The 20024-nt window shown below is 39.4% G+C and overlaps 1 protein-coding gene across 1 annotated transcript in view; it reads right to left on the bottom strand.

Annotated features, from left to right (window-relative positions):
- ccdc146 (coiled-coil domain containing 146) overlaps positions 1-20024 on the bottom strand; it is a 45035-nt gene that overhangs the window by 11930 nt on the left and 13081 nt on the right. Inside the window, exons 3-18 of the mRNA XM_041964441.1 lie at positions 15665-15747; positions 14526-14741; positions 11770-11827; positions 9719-9801; positions 9395-9488; positions 9193-9266; positions 8050-8277; positions 7790-7879; positions 7414-7510; positions 6065-6157; positions 5400-5567; positions 4523-4611; positions 3041-3205; positions 2722-2797; positions 2113-2261; positions 1783-2011 (exon numbers count right to left, since the gene is read on the bottom strand). Of these exons, the coding sequence (XP_041820375.1) occupies positions 1783-2011; positions 2113-2261; positions 2722-2797; positions 3041-3205; positions 4523-4611; positions 5400-5567; positions 6065-6157; positions 7414-7510; positions 7790-7879; positions 8050-8277; positions 9193-9266; positions 9395-9488; positions 9719-9801; positions 11770-11827; positions 14526-14741; positions 15665-15747 (1992 nt within the window). The remainder of the gene's footprint in view (positions 1-1782; positions 2012-2112; positions 2262-2721; positions 2798-3040; positions 3206-4522; positions 4612-5399; positions 5568-6064; positions 6158-7413; positions 7511-7789; positions 7880-8049; positions 8278-9192; positions 9267-9394; positions 9489-9718; positions 9802-11769; positions 11828-14525; positions 14742-15664; positions 15748-20024) is intronic.

Here is a 20024-nt window from a genome sequence, read left to right as displayed (position 1 = left end):
TTATGTTATTTATTCATGTGTGTCTCTGCGAAACTTGTGCAGCGTGAGGTTGTTTGGGTTTGTCCCTCTTGGTCTAGATCTTCGTCTTCTTTCTGCGTGTCTGTCTGCAGAGTTTAGTTAGCGAAAGTCGTGTTTCGGTGTCTGTTCAAGCCTCTGAGAACGCTGGACCACAACAAACGAACCTCAGCAAAACCGAAGCCTCTGAAAATGAGGCTATAAATTGACCGCTTTTGATGAGCGGTCAAACACAGCTTAGAGAGAACCACAATGCATTACAGTGTTGTTTCTCTAAAAGCCTTTGTCTTAGATGGGGAAGTGATGAAGGGCCTGTGCATGTTCGCAGCAGTTTTGTGTTGAGCCTTAAGAGTCTTTGGAGAATACCAGTAAAATAAATCTGTTATAAAAATAAATACTTTTGCAGACATTTACTGTAAGCAATGTAGAATATGAACACTGTCTCTGTTACAGATTTTAAAAAAAGCATAGTATTGCTCCAGTATATGCTCCGTAGTAAAGCAATTCAACAGTCTCATTATACGGTGAAGCTTTCGAAGTATGTCACGGAGGTCTGCTCATTAGCCGTGTTGTAAGTGGATCGTTTGCTGTCTGCTCGTTTGTGAGTGGTGTCTTGTGCAGCTTGTACTTAATGTTCTTTTTGGAGTTTCCCTAACTTGACAAAGGCACACACAGAGTTGAACAATAGTCTGCAATACCCTTGACATATACAACTCACATGCACACACAATGATTTCCTTCCTAAGATCGTACAAGGGCTCTCCACTGACATTACATAAATCACACAAATGTCTGAAATGCGCACACACACACACACACACACACACACACACACACACACAGTCGTGTTTCCATCACTTCAGAGAACATTATATTGACTTCCATTAATATCCTGGAGACTTAGCCTAACCCTAACCCAAGTCCTTGCCCCTAAATTTATTGATTTATGTTATGGGGACTTGCGTTTTGTCCCCATAAGGAAGGCAAATCCCCACAATGTGGCTGTGAAAACAGATTTAACAACATTATTACGCATTCACACATACACACACAGACACACACCCACACAGAAATTTGCTAGAAGATTCCAAGGAAAATCTTGCAGACACACACAATCTGTCTTTTCTTTTTTTTGCAACTTTTATCATCTGATCGCACTGGGAAGAACTAATTGACAGGCCTTACTGCTTCCAGATAGGATTTTGAATCCAATAAGCTGGGCCACATCCCAGTGTAGCTGGGGTCACGCTGTGATGGGCCACTAGCGAAATGTGGATAGCGGTATAAAATCTGCACAAATTAGTGGATATACGAACAAAGGCACTTTAGAGAAAGAGCAGGGGCGATATCGAAAACAATAACACAAAACTATTCGTGCTCGCACCTGCAGTTTGCTACAGCTTTTGGGAAACTGAAGCAGGCTCTATTCACAGTGTTTTCAATTGTTGGCGAGGGCTGAGAGAAGACAGAGAGACAGTGGGCGTTGGGAGATTGTCACCGGCACACTGTTCACACAACAGAAAAAGATTTTAATGAATGATTTCTGTGAAACATGCCTATTATCCGTCCTCAACATTTTTTAAGTACACACACATCTTTCCACCCACAGCTTTTTCAAGTAATTAGTTTGCTGCTTTTTTAAAGTTTGGTTTTGTACAGACTGTCAATTGGCAGATTGGGAGGAAGTTCAGATGTGGAAAGACTTCTAAACTTTGGCTGTAAGGATGCGTATGAGTGCGTGGGTTTATTGTGGTGTACTTTTCCCACCTCTATCTGCAACGTGGTGATCTCTTCCTCCAACTTTTTCCTGAGCGGCACCTCCTTCTTCTTCAGGGCTATCTGCCTCTTCTCCTCATTGATCGCGAACTGCAGGTCTCTCATCTCCTTCTCCAGGGTCTCCAGCGCCATGTTGCCCTTCGTAATGGCTGCCTCCTGGATGCTTACCTTTTCATAGTAGTTGAATAACACCTCTTCATGCTCCAGGAGTTGAATGCCACTAAAGGTGATGCACACAAGGGACATATATTATTCAACAAAACCAGCTTAGATCCTCCACATGAATTCAGGCAACAATAGTAAGCTCCAAATTATACATACAGAGAATTGCGGCGCTGTATGGCTGTTTCATGATTCTTGTTTATTTCCAGAAGGGCCTGCTCCTGGAGGTTGATCATTTGTGTGAGTTTCATCAACTCCAGTTTATTGTCCTCACACTCCTGACTGATCTGACGGTGTTTCCAAGAAACCTAGATGATGATGAAGAAGAAGAATATCCTCTAAGGATCATGACTGTCTGGTCAAAATGGGATACTTTTGAGCTTCAGTCTGACTGGCTAAACTTGAACTGCACACACAGCTCACAAAAAAACAGTTCATCCAAACACAAATGAAGAAAACAAAAAAAAAAGTTTTGAACAACACAAACATTTGTTAGGCGTATGTTTTTGATTTTAAATGCAAAAGAATGCTTCCACTTAAAAGTGCAAGGCAATGACTTTAAAACAACGAAGAGGCAACTTCTACAGAACGATTTACGATACAAAAGTTCACAGACTGTTGTAAACTGTGTGTTACTGCTCAAGTGTCTTATGAAACTAAAAGTAGCCAGAATGCTTGAGCTCACTCAAAATAACGCAACAACAGTTTTGACTTTCCCACAGTGTGTTTTGACTAGTCTCATCTCTGTGTTTGTGTGCGTGTATGGACCTTAGAGATGTCATTGCGTAGTTTGTCCCTCATTTTGGAGCTATTAGAGATCTTCATGTGAGCCTTTGTGAGTGATCTGGAGAGTAGAAAGTCAGAAATACGGTAAAGACAACAAGTAAATGCACTGGTCAGGAAGAAGTATGAAGTGACAACAATGAAGCCTTAACAAAGTGAACCTGATAACCTTTACAAAGACAGCATTTGTTGTAACGATATTACAGCATTTTATAATGTGTGTCTGCGCTTTCTTTTCTGCATCAGTATTTATCAAAGTAATGTCAACAAAGATGACCCTCAACCCTCCCTCTCCAAAACACACCTGTCCTTGTTGATGACAATGGTACGTTGGATCTCCGCCTCATTTTCCTGCACCTTCACCTGCTCTGTCAGCTCTGTGATTGTCTGCGAGGCGATCTGCTTCAGTTTGACATACTTGTTCTTCTCTTCCGTAATCACGTGGCACAGCTTACAATACTGTGATACTCTGAGTGGGGGAAACGCTGATTAGCAATGAGCCCATTTTTGTTCTGGATTACAAGACCTGGCCCCTATCAAGAGCCCTTTTCATGACATTTTATCATTTACAGTTGACTGTTCTTTTGATTTCGCTCTTTGCTTAGCATCTTGCTAGCTATTGTGGGATTGATATACTGCAGAATTTATATCCATAGTAAATGAAAGTTGTCCATCTGGACTATTCATATCAGTGTGAGTCAGCCATTGACAACATCTGCTACTATGGGCTTTTAGTTTAAGTGTGCTTGAAAAATGTTATTGCCATAATCATCATGGCGTAATTTTTATATCACTTATCATCAAAATGATAAAAAAAATGAAAAAGTCATACTCATGTTCATCGCAACAGATCAGTGGATCAAAGAACTGTCATGACAAAACTAAAGTAAAATTCAGTCTAAAATTTCAATTAAACATTCATGTAAGATATGCAAGCTGTGAACAAAGATTGCTAAACATGAAAACTGTTTTAGTATACAGAAGGAAGATACCCAATATTTAATTATCATGCCCTGTTTTTGTTTGACAGATGCAGTTTTCAAAGCGGATTCCATGTCATATGCAACCACATCAGGCCTGTAGCTTGTGGTCGTGACCTGATTGAATGCATTGCATGAGTGTGCTGTTGTACTGGGTGATGCCATTAGTCTGCATCTGAAAACTGAAGTATGACCAATTAGTAAGTCATGGTTTTCTACCCCGACAACATGTGCAGATGTCTAAATTAATTGTGATCCCATCTGTTACACAGATCAGAGGAGCCAAACAAATAACCAGGGAACCAATAATCACATCAATATACGTATATAGGAATTCAATTTGTTACCAACGCTGATGGCTAAGACCATGGACACATTATACATGAACTGGTTGACCCTGGATGTAGGAATGCTATTCCTGCTGCTGCATGTAATGCAAAAAAGCAATCTGTGAGGACATTTACAAAAAGATGTTAATTGTGCAATGAAATATTAAGATCTACCTGCACAAAGAGACTGAGAGACACACATAGCACACACATGCAATCGCACATACACTTTTTGCAATTGTAATTGTATAGTCTACATTTGTATCTATTTTAAGTCATTCTTTTGTTACTTATGTGTATGTATATATATAATTCTAACACCAAAATGACAATGAGGTGATTATGCTTCCCCTAATACTACCTACTAACAGCTTAGTAGCTTCTCTGTCACCCAAATCCTCTTTATCATGACACACACCTTCGCATTTAATGAAAGGTAGCTGACAAGGAAATGAGAAGAGGAAACAGCAGTGACACCTGCGCTGTAGCATGGTATTCAGCTTGTTGTGGTCCATGATGATCAGGTCTTTTTCGAGCAGCTCCTGCTGGATGTGCTGGTTCAGCTGCTGCGGATGGAGTTACAAAGGTAAAACTACAAGATCATCACTTCTGTGTGTGTGTGTGTGTGTGTGTGTGTGTGTGTGTGTGCTCTCACAAACATCAACCTTCAATCAGATTTGTGGGTACACATTTTTCAGTACTGTAGCAGCGTCTTTTCTGACACTCTGAATAAATAAAAAGGAAACAATAAATAAATTAGCTGATGTTGCACTCCTGGTTTTGTGAACAGATTTTTCGGAGCTTCACTTTTATTTTCATTTAAATCATTTTTAAGGAATTAATTGATTCATTTTGGAGCCTGTCATTGTTGATTTGGGTTTTCATTACTTACTAGTCAGGTAGGAGACACCATGAAATTGTGGTCACAAGTGACACTTGTTCGAAGGAACATGGAAAGGTAGTCCAGAGCTATTAATGAAAGTCATTCCTGTCAAAACACGTGCCCTTGACATGCACCTTCAATTTAGCTTAACTATATTTTTTGAAATCATACTGAAATAATCACATTGTGACAACAATAATATTGTCACGGTGGTAAAGCCCTGACATTTGCATTCCTTGAAACTGTGTTTTTGTCATTTTCGGTTGCTCTCCTGTCACATTAACATCAAGTATGTCTAAAGTATAAACCTACTTCAGTTCCTCTTTGATGTTTTTGACACAGTTATGTGTGCAATATGCAAGTCTATGTCTGCATAAGTTATCAAATGCACTAATGATGACATCATAACATCATAAATGTATCTCTGTGTGTGTGTGTGTGTGTGTGTGTGTGTGCGTGTTTGTATTGAACCTCAGCCCTGAGCAGTTCACGGTGTTTCTGGCCCCTCTCCTCGGCTTTGATCTGTGTCAGACATCTGAGGTTATGGAGTTCTTCTCTGAGGCAGTTGGACTCCCTCAGCAGCCCCTCAATCATCCCATACTGCTGCTTCTTCTGGCTCTCCTCCTCAGCTGCTGATAGCTGCTTGGGAACACATTTAGAGCCGTTTTCAATTGAAAAATCTCCCGATTACAATTTGACGTCGTTTGAAGGGTGACAGCAGAATGGGACAAAGTGGACTAAAAGTCCCTTAATAGGAGGAAGATGGATAGATGATGGATATTGAAACCTTTCTGTGCAGAACTGTCCCGTAAGTGGTCATTTAAGTTTTGCTAACTACGTGACATAGGATAAGAAAATAATGAAATGGGAACTTCTCATGTCAAACTTTGAAGATAAAGATGCTAGAAAAAGTAAAATATCAAAAGAACTTCAACATAAAAATCTACTTGGAAATAGTACATCTGACAAGAAGGGAGTTGACCACGCAGTCAACACTTTGCTATCACAGTTCCAACAACAAAGAAAAGGCATTACAGGCTCTACAGAGACAGATTTGTATGAGGGCTACTGCAGTAAATTACAATACCTTTAACAGTTGTGAATGATATCGTGTCCACCCATGCACATTGTCCCACCTGTTTTTCAAAGCTGGCTTTGAGCGCATCCACCTCTTTCTGGAGCCCCATCCTCTGCTGAATACTGGCCTCTATGTTGGGAACAGCATCTAACTGGAAATTTAGGTCAGAAGTCAAAATCAATAATCTGTTCAAATTGTTGTTGTACAAAACAAACAAATCTTACATCTGTTGTACGCTTACTCTGAATCTTAGTAAAAGAAAGTAAAAAGCTACAAAAATGTATTAGCATTTGCTTCTTTGGTTGCAGCCTATTAAAAGGAAACACTACAAGGATCCAGTATGAAATTACCAAACTTCAGATCAAATTCAGTCTGTGCATATTCAAACCCACATTAAACATTGACTGCAAAATAATTAATACTATATATCAGAGTTTCCCTGAGGTCTCTCTGATAGTCGTTGGATCCAGTGACACTGAAAGTATTCACAGAAACTCATAAAAAATTAATGCCTTTAGGCACTGGGTTTGCCCCTCTCTGCAGGGTTGCCAGGCCTTGTGTTCAGTTGTACTGTATGAGCTACACCACTCCACACTGTATTTAAAAATTGTGAGTCCCTAGAAGCCGAAGAAAACTAAATAAGTAGGTTTAAGAGATTTAAAAAGGACAATGCAATACTGCTTTTCTCCAGCTACATACATGAAGCACAAAACACTTCAACATTTCAAGTTCTTACTTGGCCTTGTGCTTTGTAAAGTTTAGAGCACAACATCATCAATCATGTCCTATCTGAGATAAATGTGATGCATTTTTGTGGTAAACCAACAGAGTGAATGAATTGTATTGTACTGCTTTTGTTTTTAATATTTCCTCAATGCGTGAATTCCCTGGTGTGTCATAGTGACTTCCTTTCATATTGTTAAGTGCGTGTGAGATGTGCTGACACATTTCCCATGACTCCCTCTGTCCTCTTCTTCTCTCCATTTTTTCTCTTTAAAAACTGTCACAATCAGTAAAATTACAGGAAACTCAAGAATAAAAAAAATGCTTCTGGTGTATTGCGGATTCACGGTCTCACGTGCCGATTACTGTAACCATGACATTTACACTCAGAATGTTCCCACACCTGTGTTTAGACCTTGAAAATGTTCCTAACCAATTGCCAAAACCATTAAAAACATAGTGTTGCAAATCATGAGGAGCACGTGTTTAAACATTGTGAGGTTTACTGGTAAAATCTAAATGTTTCCAAGCTGGAATTAGAGTTCCTGCATGTACAAAAAGTCAAAGTTTTGCATCATGTCAATGCATTTTTAGTCACTGAGGTGCCAGACCACTCAGGAACACACAAACTGCTTCAAATTTAAGCGGCTCTATACTCATCGAAAGTTACAATCCAGAGGTCACCTGTGCTTGTAACTCATTGTTGACACACTGTGCGTGTTCTAGCTGCTCAGTGGCCATGGCCAATGCATGCTCCATCCTCTTGAGGGCTTGCACCTGCCTGAGGAGAAACACAGGCACCTTTTAAATACTTCATCATCATCATCACCATCAAAATCATAAAGCTGTGCCCCCTTAACAAAATGTGGAAACTCAAAATTAAGCTCATTATATATAGATTCCTGTCAAATATACAGGTTCAGCAGTGGATGGCAGTTGAAGAAATGCTCTTGAACTTCTATTGTCAAACTTTACATTGTGCATCTATTGTGAGAGATTTTAATCATCTGATGTTTGATGTTAAATGCGTGATGGAGCTCAGTTTGACATCATTCTGTACCTATTTTTCTCTTTGAGCTGCACAGATTGACTCTCATGCAGGTGCTTTCTGTCACACATGACATTCTGCAACTTCATTTCCAGGATCCCCCTGGTGATGAAAAACACACGTTGACATGCGTGAAAACACACAGCAAAAGCCTCCTCCATCTCTAAAAACTCCAAATACTGTATTTCTGTCTTAATATATTTACATCATTAAATCACATTTTGTCTTGCAATGCCCTCACCATAATGTTAATTATAATTAACAGCTTGTACCTGTGCCCCGTGAATTCGGCCACCTCCTCCCTCTTCACCTCCTGCTCTTTTAGCAGCTGCCTGCACTCCCTCTGACTGGCCTCGACTTGGGCCCGCAGACCCTCCAGCTTCTCAATCAACTCCTTCTTCTTTAACCTGAGGGAGTGGTTCTGCTGCTCCACCTCCTTCACGTGCTCCTCCATTTCTGAAATCTCTGCATTGAGTGCTTCTGTCTTCTTCATTGCGGCTCTAATACGTTTGGAGGGATGAATTTTAAAATCATCAGAAAAGACAAATGGTAAGTATAAGACCAAGAGAAGAGTATCAGTTTATTACTCTTCACTTGCACGGCAAGGGTGCATATCTTATGAAATAACAGCATGTGTATCCATATTTTACATACACCCCCCAGTACGCCTCAGCTTTGTGAATTTCAAATTACAAGCCATAGCTCACATGGCTCATACCGACAGCTCCACTGCATCACTTGCAAGCCAAATATTAATTTGAAATAAACATAAAAGAGACTGCAGTGAAGCGGCAAGTGGAACAATTCTCTAGTGGTGAAGGGGCTTTTGACTGCGGCTGTACTTAAAACAAAAATGAATGATGTTTGATGCATGTTTGCCATTTTTATTCAATTAAATAAGGACTGACACTTTTAAATTCTCTACTGTTGCTACAATCCTCATTTGGACTAAATTATGCCTTTCCACTGAGTCTACTGTGCATCAAAAGGAGTGTGGCTGGAAAGGTACGTCACAAAGAGGAAACCGAACGAAAAGAATAAGCCTGGAAACAGATATTTTGTTTTTCTGCTCCGTTTCAGAAGTGATCAAAAGTTTACACTGAGCAATAACAATTAGCTGCACATGTTCTTTCCATTATGAAAACTACAGGATGATAACTCAGAGTTCATCTGGTTAAATCCAGCTCTTGCTTGTAGAGGAGATCAAGGTGATGGAAGGAGACAGATTACAAAAGGATTCAAGCCAACTGACAGATGGACGGTATAAATCAGGGAGCAACTTCTTCTGCCCCTCTTTCTTCTCAGTGTGGTCTAACCGAAGCGTGCTAACTGGCTCATTTGTATTCCTGATGTCTGAAACATTAACTTTCCTGTCCTTCCCCAATAAAAAATATTAGGGGGTTAAATGTACTTACTCCCTCTTAGAACGTTTCCTTCCAGTCTCCTTTAAAATCTGGTCAGGTATGCTGATGAGCTGGGCTTTCTCAGCCTTGTTAGAACACAGAAACACACACACACACACACACACACACACACACACGTAAGAAAGATGATTTGTTATTCTATTGATGGTGTGCTGTAAGCTATGCCCACTCACACATGCTCTCGCATGCAGACCTCTTTGAGCTCTATGATCCTCTTCCTGTCTTCCAGCTCTTTCTGTTCTTTCAATATCTGCGTTTCATGGCTTTCCACATCTTCCACCAGGCTTCTGCGTGGGGAGTGAGGGTAAGACACACACAAAAAGCCTGCTTATTATCAGAACAATTCTGATGAACAGAACAGCCGCACTCCTCCTTATTACAAAAACAATAAGAGCACAGTGAATGAAGCTGAAAAGAAGCACAACAACAAGAAGTCATGAGGAGTGAATATGTGCACAGGTCTGTGCCAATCTGCAGCGTAATGAGTGAGACTGCATGTATGGACGACATAAAATACCTGACTTCCAGTTGTCTCTGGGCAACCTCTCTCCTCAGATCCTCATATTTGTCCTGCAGGGCCTTTATTCTGCTCTCCACCTCCTTGAGGACCCACCAGCAACATGAACATTAGATCACAAATCAAGTATATCAGTTCTATAATGAGAATTTAATTGCACTCAGGGTGCACAGGCCAAACACTACTGTTCCATCCTAACTGTCAGAGTCAATTCCATCAGCCTTTGTTTTGTTTCGCATGGATTTGTTTTCTGACAGTCATAAACACATTTTTGTCCCAAAAAGCTACTTTTCTTCTTCTGTTGTTTCAGTGGCGAAACATTTTTTTCTACTTCTAGTTTGATGTCCAAAATTGAATTTACATTGAGTCAAGCTGTTATTCAATTTGATACCCCTGTACTCTCATGCTAGTTTGTGGTTTTCCTTGAGTACCCATCTACTGTACATACAGCAAAAACAATTAGAGAATGTACATGAGGGCTCTGGGATGAAACACATATCTTATTAATCATGTTTGACAAGTGTGTATGTGTTTATGTGTGAGAGAGAGAGAAGAATGCAGACTCCCCCGGGCGCCTTTGAGTGTTTCATTAGAGTTAATATCTCACTTGACGCCGAGGGTCCAATGGGGAAAGGACTCATAAAAGGCCCTTTTACACATATGCACCATAAGAACAGAATAAATTGTTAAAGTGCTGTGCGTGGCAGTGAAATGCTTTTTGTCTATACTGTGCAAAACTACCACTCGATGATTCATGTTGAGCAGTCAAAATGCTGCGACTGTTTAACTGCAATATCGGCTGCCCATAGAGTAGCAAGCAGGGCTGTAAATTTACTTTGCAAAGTTCACTTTTAATGCAACACAATGCGAACCCCCATTGGCATCTCCAGGATAAATTCATAGGTTGTGGCCATTGGTTGTAATCCAGGTTCATTTCCTGAAATCAGTTCTTTTCCTGTTTGTTTGGTCTATTGAGTGTCACCCATGAGCCACCTTGACTTATGGGTACTGTAGTTTTTCTACACAATAGACGTGATACCTGCCAGAGGCATGAAAGCAGAACTGTAGTATATTTGGAATGGTTTGTTATTGCAATCACTAATTAAACAGCAGATGCATAATTGAACCCCAAAAGTATCAGAGATCCAGAAATTAATTAAAGCTGAATTTATTAAACAAGTTCTCCAAAGCTCAAACTCTAACCTTTTTTTTTTTTTTTGCCACAAACGGCACAGGCAACAGAATTTTGATTAGGTTTCATGACTGTAAAATTGATAATGCGATGCTTCTTGACACTACCCTAAGGGTCTTATGTCCATATTCTTGTACCTCTGATCAGATTTTCTCCAAAACAATTGCTGAAATTTTTAGTGCTGAACACTGTAGATTTTCATGCCCGTTGGAAATTCTCAAACTGCACTACATTCGACTTATTCCTGATAGACATACATATAAAAAATGGATAAAAATAATGTGGTATTAATAAGCCCTACAGCATGATATGGTACATACTGATCTGGTATGCTGGTATCATATGCAAATTAATGAATGTTCTCATTTTTTACTGTAAATTTGTTCCTTTTCATACATATCACGGAGGGAATTATGTATATTATAATACAGTGTGAGCACTATTACATTGCATCCTTTGAGCTGGTGTGGAAGCAGAGATGTCTGATGTCTGAGAGTCTATGATATATTTATTTTCACTGTAAAATCATATATTTTGCTCCCTTTGTTATGTGTTCGTTCAGCTGCCTTCATGGATGATTACCAGTCATTACTGACTTAATTCGCCTGCATAAATAAAGTCTCAAACTCATATGCTGTCCTTTTGTCTGAATAGGAGATTGTAATGTACAGTGTTTTAGCTTCACATTGCTTCAAAATTGCTTGAAAAAGAGCCACTGGCAAGTCTTCGTATTGAGGGATTAACCCTGGATGGGGGCTTAAAGTAAAACTCATATTATCCTCTCTGAAGACCGATGTTGCAGTAGTAATCCACTTCTCAGAAACTACAGTACACCTGGATGGTGCAATGATGAACTTACAGCAGGTATCGGCTGAATCTCATTCTCTTTCTCCAGATACAGCTTCTCTTCCCAGAGACTGCATATATGGTGAGGTAAGGTGAGGAGAGGAGAGGATAAAAATTGAAAGAGAAAACAATGAATTACTTATCACAAGTAAACAACATGTTTCAGTTCCTGTTTCAACAGAAAGAGGAACAGACATTTACATTTTTAAAAATAGACTGATGTGCAGTTTCTAGTCAACCAAAACTTGTGCTAAATTTTTTTTACTTGAAGGAAAAAACACCTTAAAACAAAAGATGCAGAGCTCATATTGGTATAGTGGGTTTTGAAAAATGTTTTGAACAGGTTGCAATGAAAACGTTCTACTAATAGTGAGTGAATAAAAAAGGCTATTTCGGATACCGTAGACACACATAATGTATGAAAGGACCATACATATACAATCTTTCTCATATGTAAACACAAAGAATTGGAAATAAAGCACCATACACAGTATAAATGTGCATATAAAAACAACTTCTATGAATCTTTCATCTCCCTAAAGGCAGACGCTTTTCGAGCAGTTGATTAAAGTTTGCATGAAATAATTTCAAGTCAGCTCTGTCATTGTGAAAAACCTTACAATGGCACGAAGTGTACAGCTACACATTTCACAAAGTAAATGATATTAATCTTCTTGACAAGCTGATATATTGGATATTAACTGTTTTACAGAGAAAACTGCATGAATGCTAAAATATGTGAGTGGAAAAAGTGCTGAACTCCTGTGTGTCTGTTTGGCTAAAGATAAAAGGACGCAAAGATTTTATAAGGCATATTTGCATGGTGAGCATCTGCTTGTCATATGCAGACCGCTAGCCATTTGGACAAGAGAGGGGAGGGGAAAAGAACAGAAGTAAAGTCAGGAAGAGGGGATGAGATTAGGCCAGAGGGGATGAACAAAAGGACAGAAAGAGGAGAAGGAGAAACAGAGGTAATGAGAAGACATGAGCGCTCACTACCAAAAGCTGTCACAAATAATATGCACACTCAGTGTCTAATGCTGTCTATTACTGCATCCTCTGAGGATGCTCTGTAAGTGGTTTTCATTTAATATTTCAATTACCGCTGTGCCTCCAACTCTCTGCCTCAGTGTGTGTGCTCTGCACTAAAACTCACTGTATCTTACAGATCATGTCTTTGCAACACAGTGGTGAGTTTACGTGCTGTGAGTGGTTTAATATTGCTGAGGTAATCCAGGGTCAAATGCAGTGCAGGTAAGATAAGAGAAGAGAAGAGATCTGCTGAATATGATATTAGCCTGTTGAGTAAACAAGTTTAGTTCACTTATTTTTCTTTCTTCTTCAGATACGTCTCTGATTACCAGTCAAAAACACATTTCTTCTACCAAAAATTATTGTTTTTCAGACTTTCCTCCAATTTGGACCTTTACAAATCCTCTTCAACCGCTTCATACTCATTCACGCAGAAACTTACATTTTATGATTCACCACTCTTTCAGCTTTAGTTAAGAATTTTCATAACTGTTGCAGTTTGTCAGTCTCAAACAATTAACATTAACATAAACAATTAAAAGACATAACTACCTGTTTACTGTCTTTGCAGCTGGAATTTTTTTGCATTTGATAACATACATGGAATTTCTCCAGCCCTTTTTGCCTTTCCTAGTTTTTACTTTTTTCTTGTTAATTACTGGTCATTTTCACTTTTTCAGGGCTCTAAAAACTATACAATCTGAGAGGGAAAATTTGCTCTAGTTGAACTGGCCACAACCTTAAATCATATGCAACTTGTAACAAGGGGTCAAAAGTACACATCGCTTTTTTCATAAGCCGAAATGTTTAGGAACCACTGGTGTATGTTATCATGTTGCTTAGCAATGTTCTAATAAACTCCCTTTGGCCCTTGAAAAGTTGAGTTTGTGTACAGAAAAGAGGGAGATACTCGAGTGAGTGCGTGATTTTCCATTTCTGTGGGTGTGTTTCACCTTTGGACACACTGATAGTCGTTGGAGCGAGCTGGGGGAAGGAAAAGAGAAACCTGCAGCAGAAAAGAGGAAAATTGGTTGCGATGAAAAAAGGGACTCATGGGAGCGAAAGGAAAGGATTAGAGGAGAGGAACAGAAACGACTACAGGACTGACGTCAAAAAAAAAAAAACACGAACTGGCGAAGAGAGCTCAGACAGGTAAACAGGTTACATTCAGAGCAAACGGAACAATCCACTTAAACCTGGTATTTGTATAATGAATTGCTTACATTAGGCTCCCCCCCGACATAAATCTTTGCAGCAATGGCAATAAAATTCAGCCCAAACACACGCACACACACACACACTCAGCACTAATACTATTTGTGCGTGTTTGTGTCTTGTACTCTTTCACCTTCACCTCCCTGTAAAGTCAATGAAAACTTGAAGATGTTGCCTCTTGTAGCTCACCTCAGTGTTTGGTCCCTAGTGACTTGCGTGTGTGTGTGTGTGTGTGTGTGTGTGTGTGTTTGCACCTGTCAATGCATGCATTTGCTCTTCTACTGTACACAACTTCTCTCTTCGCCACTGCAGTTTCACATCAGTGTTTTGTTTTGTTCCTCTCCTTTTTCTCTTGGGTTCCTATCAGTGGTTCATCTGTGTGTGTGTGTGCGTGTGTGTGTGTGTGTCTACGTGGAAGCTATTTGAGAAAAGTGTAATGCATGTATTTTCTTAAATAGAATCTCATTTTCATGATGTAGCATGAGCGACTGCAGTAATATCGTGTGTTTATATACGGCTCACCGTTTCAGTTTGTGCTGTGTGTTGTACTCTCTGTCCTCAGCAGCTTTCAGTTCATTGTATGCCTGGAGGAGCTGCTGCCTCAGTTCATTGACCTCACTTTCAGGCTCCTCAGAGGTGCTCTGCTCCTCTCTTCTCTCCACCTCGGCCTGCAGCCTCTCCAGCTCAGCACGACACCTCTTTGCCTCTTTCAAAAGCTTGGTCTCAGAATCCTGGCTACTGTTGGAAGAAAAAAATGGTATAAGCACGTGGTATGCAGCATATAGATAGTATTTACTAACTGCTGGGTACATTTACATGCCTTCTAAAACACAGGTAAACAGTTGTTGTTTGACTCCAATTTTGTTTTTACCTTCCAAGTACAAGGTGAATAACATTGCTTACTGCTTAATCTTCACTTTTATTTGCCCATTAAAAAATCTAAATGCAAAACCAGTAACTAGATGATAATCCATATAAAACATATATGTGAATCAGATTTTTCACTGTGGTAAAACTGCACGCAAACATACAGTCGCTGCTGATTTTCATGATATACCTCTGAGTGCTGAGCCAATTAAATTCAATGCAGACACTCAGATTTTGTCTTCACAAGAAATTACCCAAAGATTTGTTCTTTCAACAAGAAATTGGGGTCTCAAAAGTTAATTTCACTATTATGTGCCTTGGTGGTGTTTTTGAGACTCAGTTAAGGTTTTGGGAAAGCTTAAAAAGAAGCATGCTTTTGATTGATAGGTGTCTCAGCCCCTTACTGTCACTTGTAGTGGGTGTACTCTGTTAATGCTGCCTCAGCTACATCTTTGCCTCCACCTCTTTGCTCTAATTAAAATTTCCGGCCCCAGAATGTGAGTGAGAAGTAAACCCAATACAGGCTTCAGAAATGTCTCTCCAGAAGCCAGTGGCTGATGTCACAGATGCTCCTTCCATATTTTTTCAAACGGTATATAAGAGCAGCGCAACTAGATCTGATAAGGAGTTAAAGTCTTTTTCAAGGACACTTCAGCTGGATGGATTTTGGCTGTCACGAGAATTGAGCTTCTCTACAATTCTCAGCATTTTGCAGTCACAGTGCAGCTCCAAAATATGACATGACACAAACATGAGGGTTACAAATGAACTTCTGCTTCGACAAGAAAACATACCTCTTCAGAGTATCGTGGAGAAGCCTGTAGCTGGATTTCAGTCTGGCTACTTTGGTCTGGCTGATTTTGCCCAATGACAACAACTGAGGAACATGAAAACAGATATATGGACAGGAAAAAAACAGTTTGTACAGAAGAATTTGCAAGTACTTCCCATTATGATTAAATATTTATTGTCTGCAGTAATTCTTAAGTGTGTAACCAACATTTCCAAACTCCTATCAGCATTTGATTTGTGACTGGGATTTACCAATTTCCTGTGTCAATCATCCACATCTGAGCAGTCCAGCTACAGTCCTAAGCTTTATCCAGCTAAGTGGCCGACGAGTCCTCCTGTGCCAGCTCAGTTTGCACTATTTCAAAGTCTTTGAACTGACCCAGAGCTGCCTGTATAAAAGCTAAGACATGAATAGAATGTCACATTCTGTAGAAATCTCTTGTTGCCAGTTTTCCGGGAGAGAATAACTAAATACAATTCTGATCAGTAAGCAGTTTTGTAATATTGTTGAGTGACAAAATTAAGTTCTAGGAAAGGAAAAGGAAGAAAACTAAATCACTAGAGACCCTAAAAGAGTTTCAAATGTCATTATAGTCAGAATGATTTTGACAAAAATGGCTTTGTCTCTGTGGTAATAAGCTTGAGCTTCAGTTACTTTCGTAAGAAAAAGTGCTCTTATATTTGTCTGGACTCTGCAACACAAAGAGTGATGGACCAAAACAAAGCCCAAATCCCTGATGTCTGTACAGAGGAGTTAACTCAAGCTGGGCTGAATGTACCCTTAACAGCACAGCAGATATCACAGAATCAGAACACCTTATCACAATCAGCATAAAATAACATACTCCCAAATATCTGCAACCACAAAATGAGAGAACACTGTAATGCTAAGTAACTACAGTTCTTGAGATTACAGCTACAACTGAATGATTAAAAAAAAAAGATACACAGCTGTGAAGACAAAAAAACAAAGTGCTGTAAAGAAAAAGATATCACGTCACAGCATTGAAAAAGGGAAAGTTATCACCAAGAGTTGTTGATAAATTTCTGTCTGTGGCGAGGCACTTCTGAGTGTAACAGTGATAGAAACAGGAGACAGGTGTTGTTCTTGTCTTATCTTCAGAGCCAGGTTGGTATAGTGGGGAGTAATGAGGGATAGCCTTGTCTGTATCAAAGGGCTGCAGAAGCGAGGATATCTCAGGTCAGACTGTGTAACCGCAATGAACACACACAAACACTACAATTACACACATACACACACACACACACACACACACAGATAACTCCCCCCGACTTCAAACATTGGTGATAGCTGATTATGTTTTTCGATTCATTCCATTATATTGTTTATCTGGCTATTGTCAAATGTGCACACAAGTACCTGACCACGTTCCAAGGGCTGAAAGGACAGAGATATGAATGTTGTGAATGATGCAGATTAGGGCTCTCGTTAATATGATTTATTCCAATGTTTTTCATTCAGTTTGCACTAGCAGTCAACCAAAGTCACATCACTACGAGGAAAAACACATGACTTATATCACATGATCTGACTTTGAAGCATTAGAAGTAGATTTAAATCTCTTCTTGTTCATCTTGAAATGTTAAGTGGGTCATCTGGTCCTAACTGATCTCTTTCACTCCAACCTTAGTCATCTAATCTAATATGGAATCCTGAAAATAGCATATTACGGCAGCATGCAAAATTATCTCATTTAACCAAAACAAAATAACAATTTAAAACAGATTTCTGGGCTAAATAACACATCACATCCATATGTGATGGCATTGTTGTGTTTTCAGCAACACAGAAGACATTCCAGCAATGCAGCAGACATCCTGGCCATACGCTGGGCATTTATCTGAGAGAAGCAGCCTGAAGCGCTTTCAGGCAGCCTCTCTAATTCTGGTGCCAATGCTTATCTTCAGCAGTATAGCGTGTTGGAGCCTTTTATAGGGTGGCTGCATAAGGCTCACAAGTAGTGGACCATCTTTGAAGTGTGATAGAGACAATTACTGGAAGATACTGATGCAGGCACATGGACACACATACCTGTCCATTAACTCCCCCACCCACCCACGCGAATTAAGTATGTGATCTGTACTGCAGAGCAGCAGTAAACCTTCCAGTAATATGAGTGCGTGGTGCAGCAGGTATGTAACAAAAAGAACCTGTGGGCTTTAATACCCTGCACCCTCAGGGAGAAAAATAATGACCACAGAGGCACAGCACTGAATTCCACTGTGTGATGGAGAGAAACACCATCTTTCTCTCTGTGTATCTCTACCTTCATGTTCGGATATTGACTGTTTGAATTGGAGTTGAGCCTACAGCTAGATTGAATAACTTTGTTAGGGAGAACTTTTGCGCAGTAATATTTTCCTTTCTGGAGCGTTCCTCCATCAGGGCTGAGAGCCACTTCTGTGGCTGAAATCAATTATTCGAAACTGTGTCACTTCTCTAGAAATATGATGTGTGCATGAGACATCCAACGTCCCAGAAAGAAAAATCCAATTACATGACCCGTGGTTATGAATCACTGAATATACCAAAACAATAGCCATGTCCCACAAACAAGAAATCAGTGGCAAGTTAATGAACTTACAGTAAGTTTACAACAAAACTCCAAGTAGGGTAACATCCAGACTGTGAATGTCATCCAGAGCTAAGAACTAGTAACTCTGCAGAAAAAACAGTTCATTAAAATAGCTTGTATAGCTTAATAATTATTGCCAATGAGATGCTCCATGAAATTGCCTAATGAATGAATAATGTTTGTGGGTGCAATTTCAAAAACCGCCAAAAATGACCACATCACCACATCCTCATTACAGGCAAAAACAAGAGTACTGTTTATTGTTTATTCATTGAGACTTCATTATGTGTTCCTTTTGTTTACACTGAAACAAAATACATAAAACAAATCATAATGCCATCAATGGTGACATCACAGCAATTAAAGTTTTAATAAATTTTAGATTAAGCTGCATGTTGTGTAACTTTATCAACAGCTGGGGCCACTTAATGGAGTGGAGAGAAGACAGTCCTGTAGACGTATCCACAGTGTAAGATAACAGATCAATATTCCAGCTTTCAGACCTTTGATCTACCAATGAAGGAGGCAAGTGCAATAAGAACTTTCATGTGAGGAGATCTGAGTTCTGAGCAAGTTTTCAAAAACCAACTATGGCATTGTTTAATAGATTACTGGGATTTATTATATCAGGATAAACCTCTTGAGATATATTATCTTGTTTTCAAAAGGATCCCCAAAACGAGACATTTCTGATTTGTGCAACCAAAATGTCCCATTTCCCTTCATTAACATTGCTAAGACACATCAGGAAATGCAAGAGAATCATTAAGCGGCACAAATGAATAAAGAGCAGTCAGCTGTTTCAATTAATGATATCCACCCTGACAGCCAGTGAGGCGATCAAAGCCGGAAAAAAAAGAAAAGAAAAAAAGCTGTTTTGAATCTATTTCAGTGGCATGTTGCAGGTGTACCTGCTGCTGTTGGTTTGAAATTGCTTTTAAATTTCCATATTTTGTTCATGCTAGAGATAAAGAGGGGCTGTTTGAATTCAGTCCAGGCTTTCCTGACACTGTAACAAACATGAATTCCCACCTCATGGTTGGATGCCTCCGCCAACTTAGTCAAGTTGCAGTTTACATCCATGTCTGTCCAGATCCATAGAACACTGTATGTGAAGTGAAGACCTTGAAGCAGTTTAATAAAAGACATTTTGCGTATTCTATGGCAAAACTGAAGTTAGAACTATATTGACATGTATGATTCCAGTGGATAATTTCTTCTTCTTTTGAATAAAATGTCATCACTTTATCATTTTATCCTTAGACTTTGTTTAAATCTTTTAATAATTAGTGTATGAATTCTTTGGGGATGTTTGTGTCAAATTTGAAGAAATTCCCTCCCTACAAGGTATTCTTGAGATATCAAGTTCACAAGAATGGGACGAATGGACAACCAAAAGCCTCTGGCGATGGATGTTACCAGCACAGAGGCAGAAATGTATAGGAAAATAATATAGGAAACCATCAAAGAGACAATGTGATGTATATTTTCTTCTGGAAGCACTTTTTAGCCATCAGAACACATCTAAATTAGACCTATAGTTAAATGTGTAAAAAGTGCAGCTGTATTAGGAAGAAGAAATTAAATATTGAATCAAGACAGTGTGTCAGCAGGTGCTCAATATTCAGGGATGTATTCAAGGAAAACTGATTAAGTCTCTGATGACTCTTGTGCTTAATTTGCGACATCCCGAGCAAGCCTTGTAAATCCCCCCACCCCAAGTTGTTTGTACTAATTGAAACAAACCCTCTTTATTGTTGCTGCT

This window comes from Chelmon rostratus, chromosome 22 (assembly GCF_017976325.1).
Source record: "Chelmon rostratus isolate fCheRos1 chromosome 22, fCheRos1.pri, whole genome shotgun sequence".
NCBI classification, from domain to species: Eukaryota; Metazoa; Chordata; class Actinopteri; order Chaetodontiformes; family Chaetodontidae; genus Chelmon; species Chelmon rostratus.
Note: the sequence above shows the minus strand (reverse complement) of the source record. Positions and strands in the feature narration are given on the sequence as shown.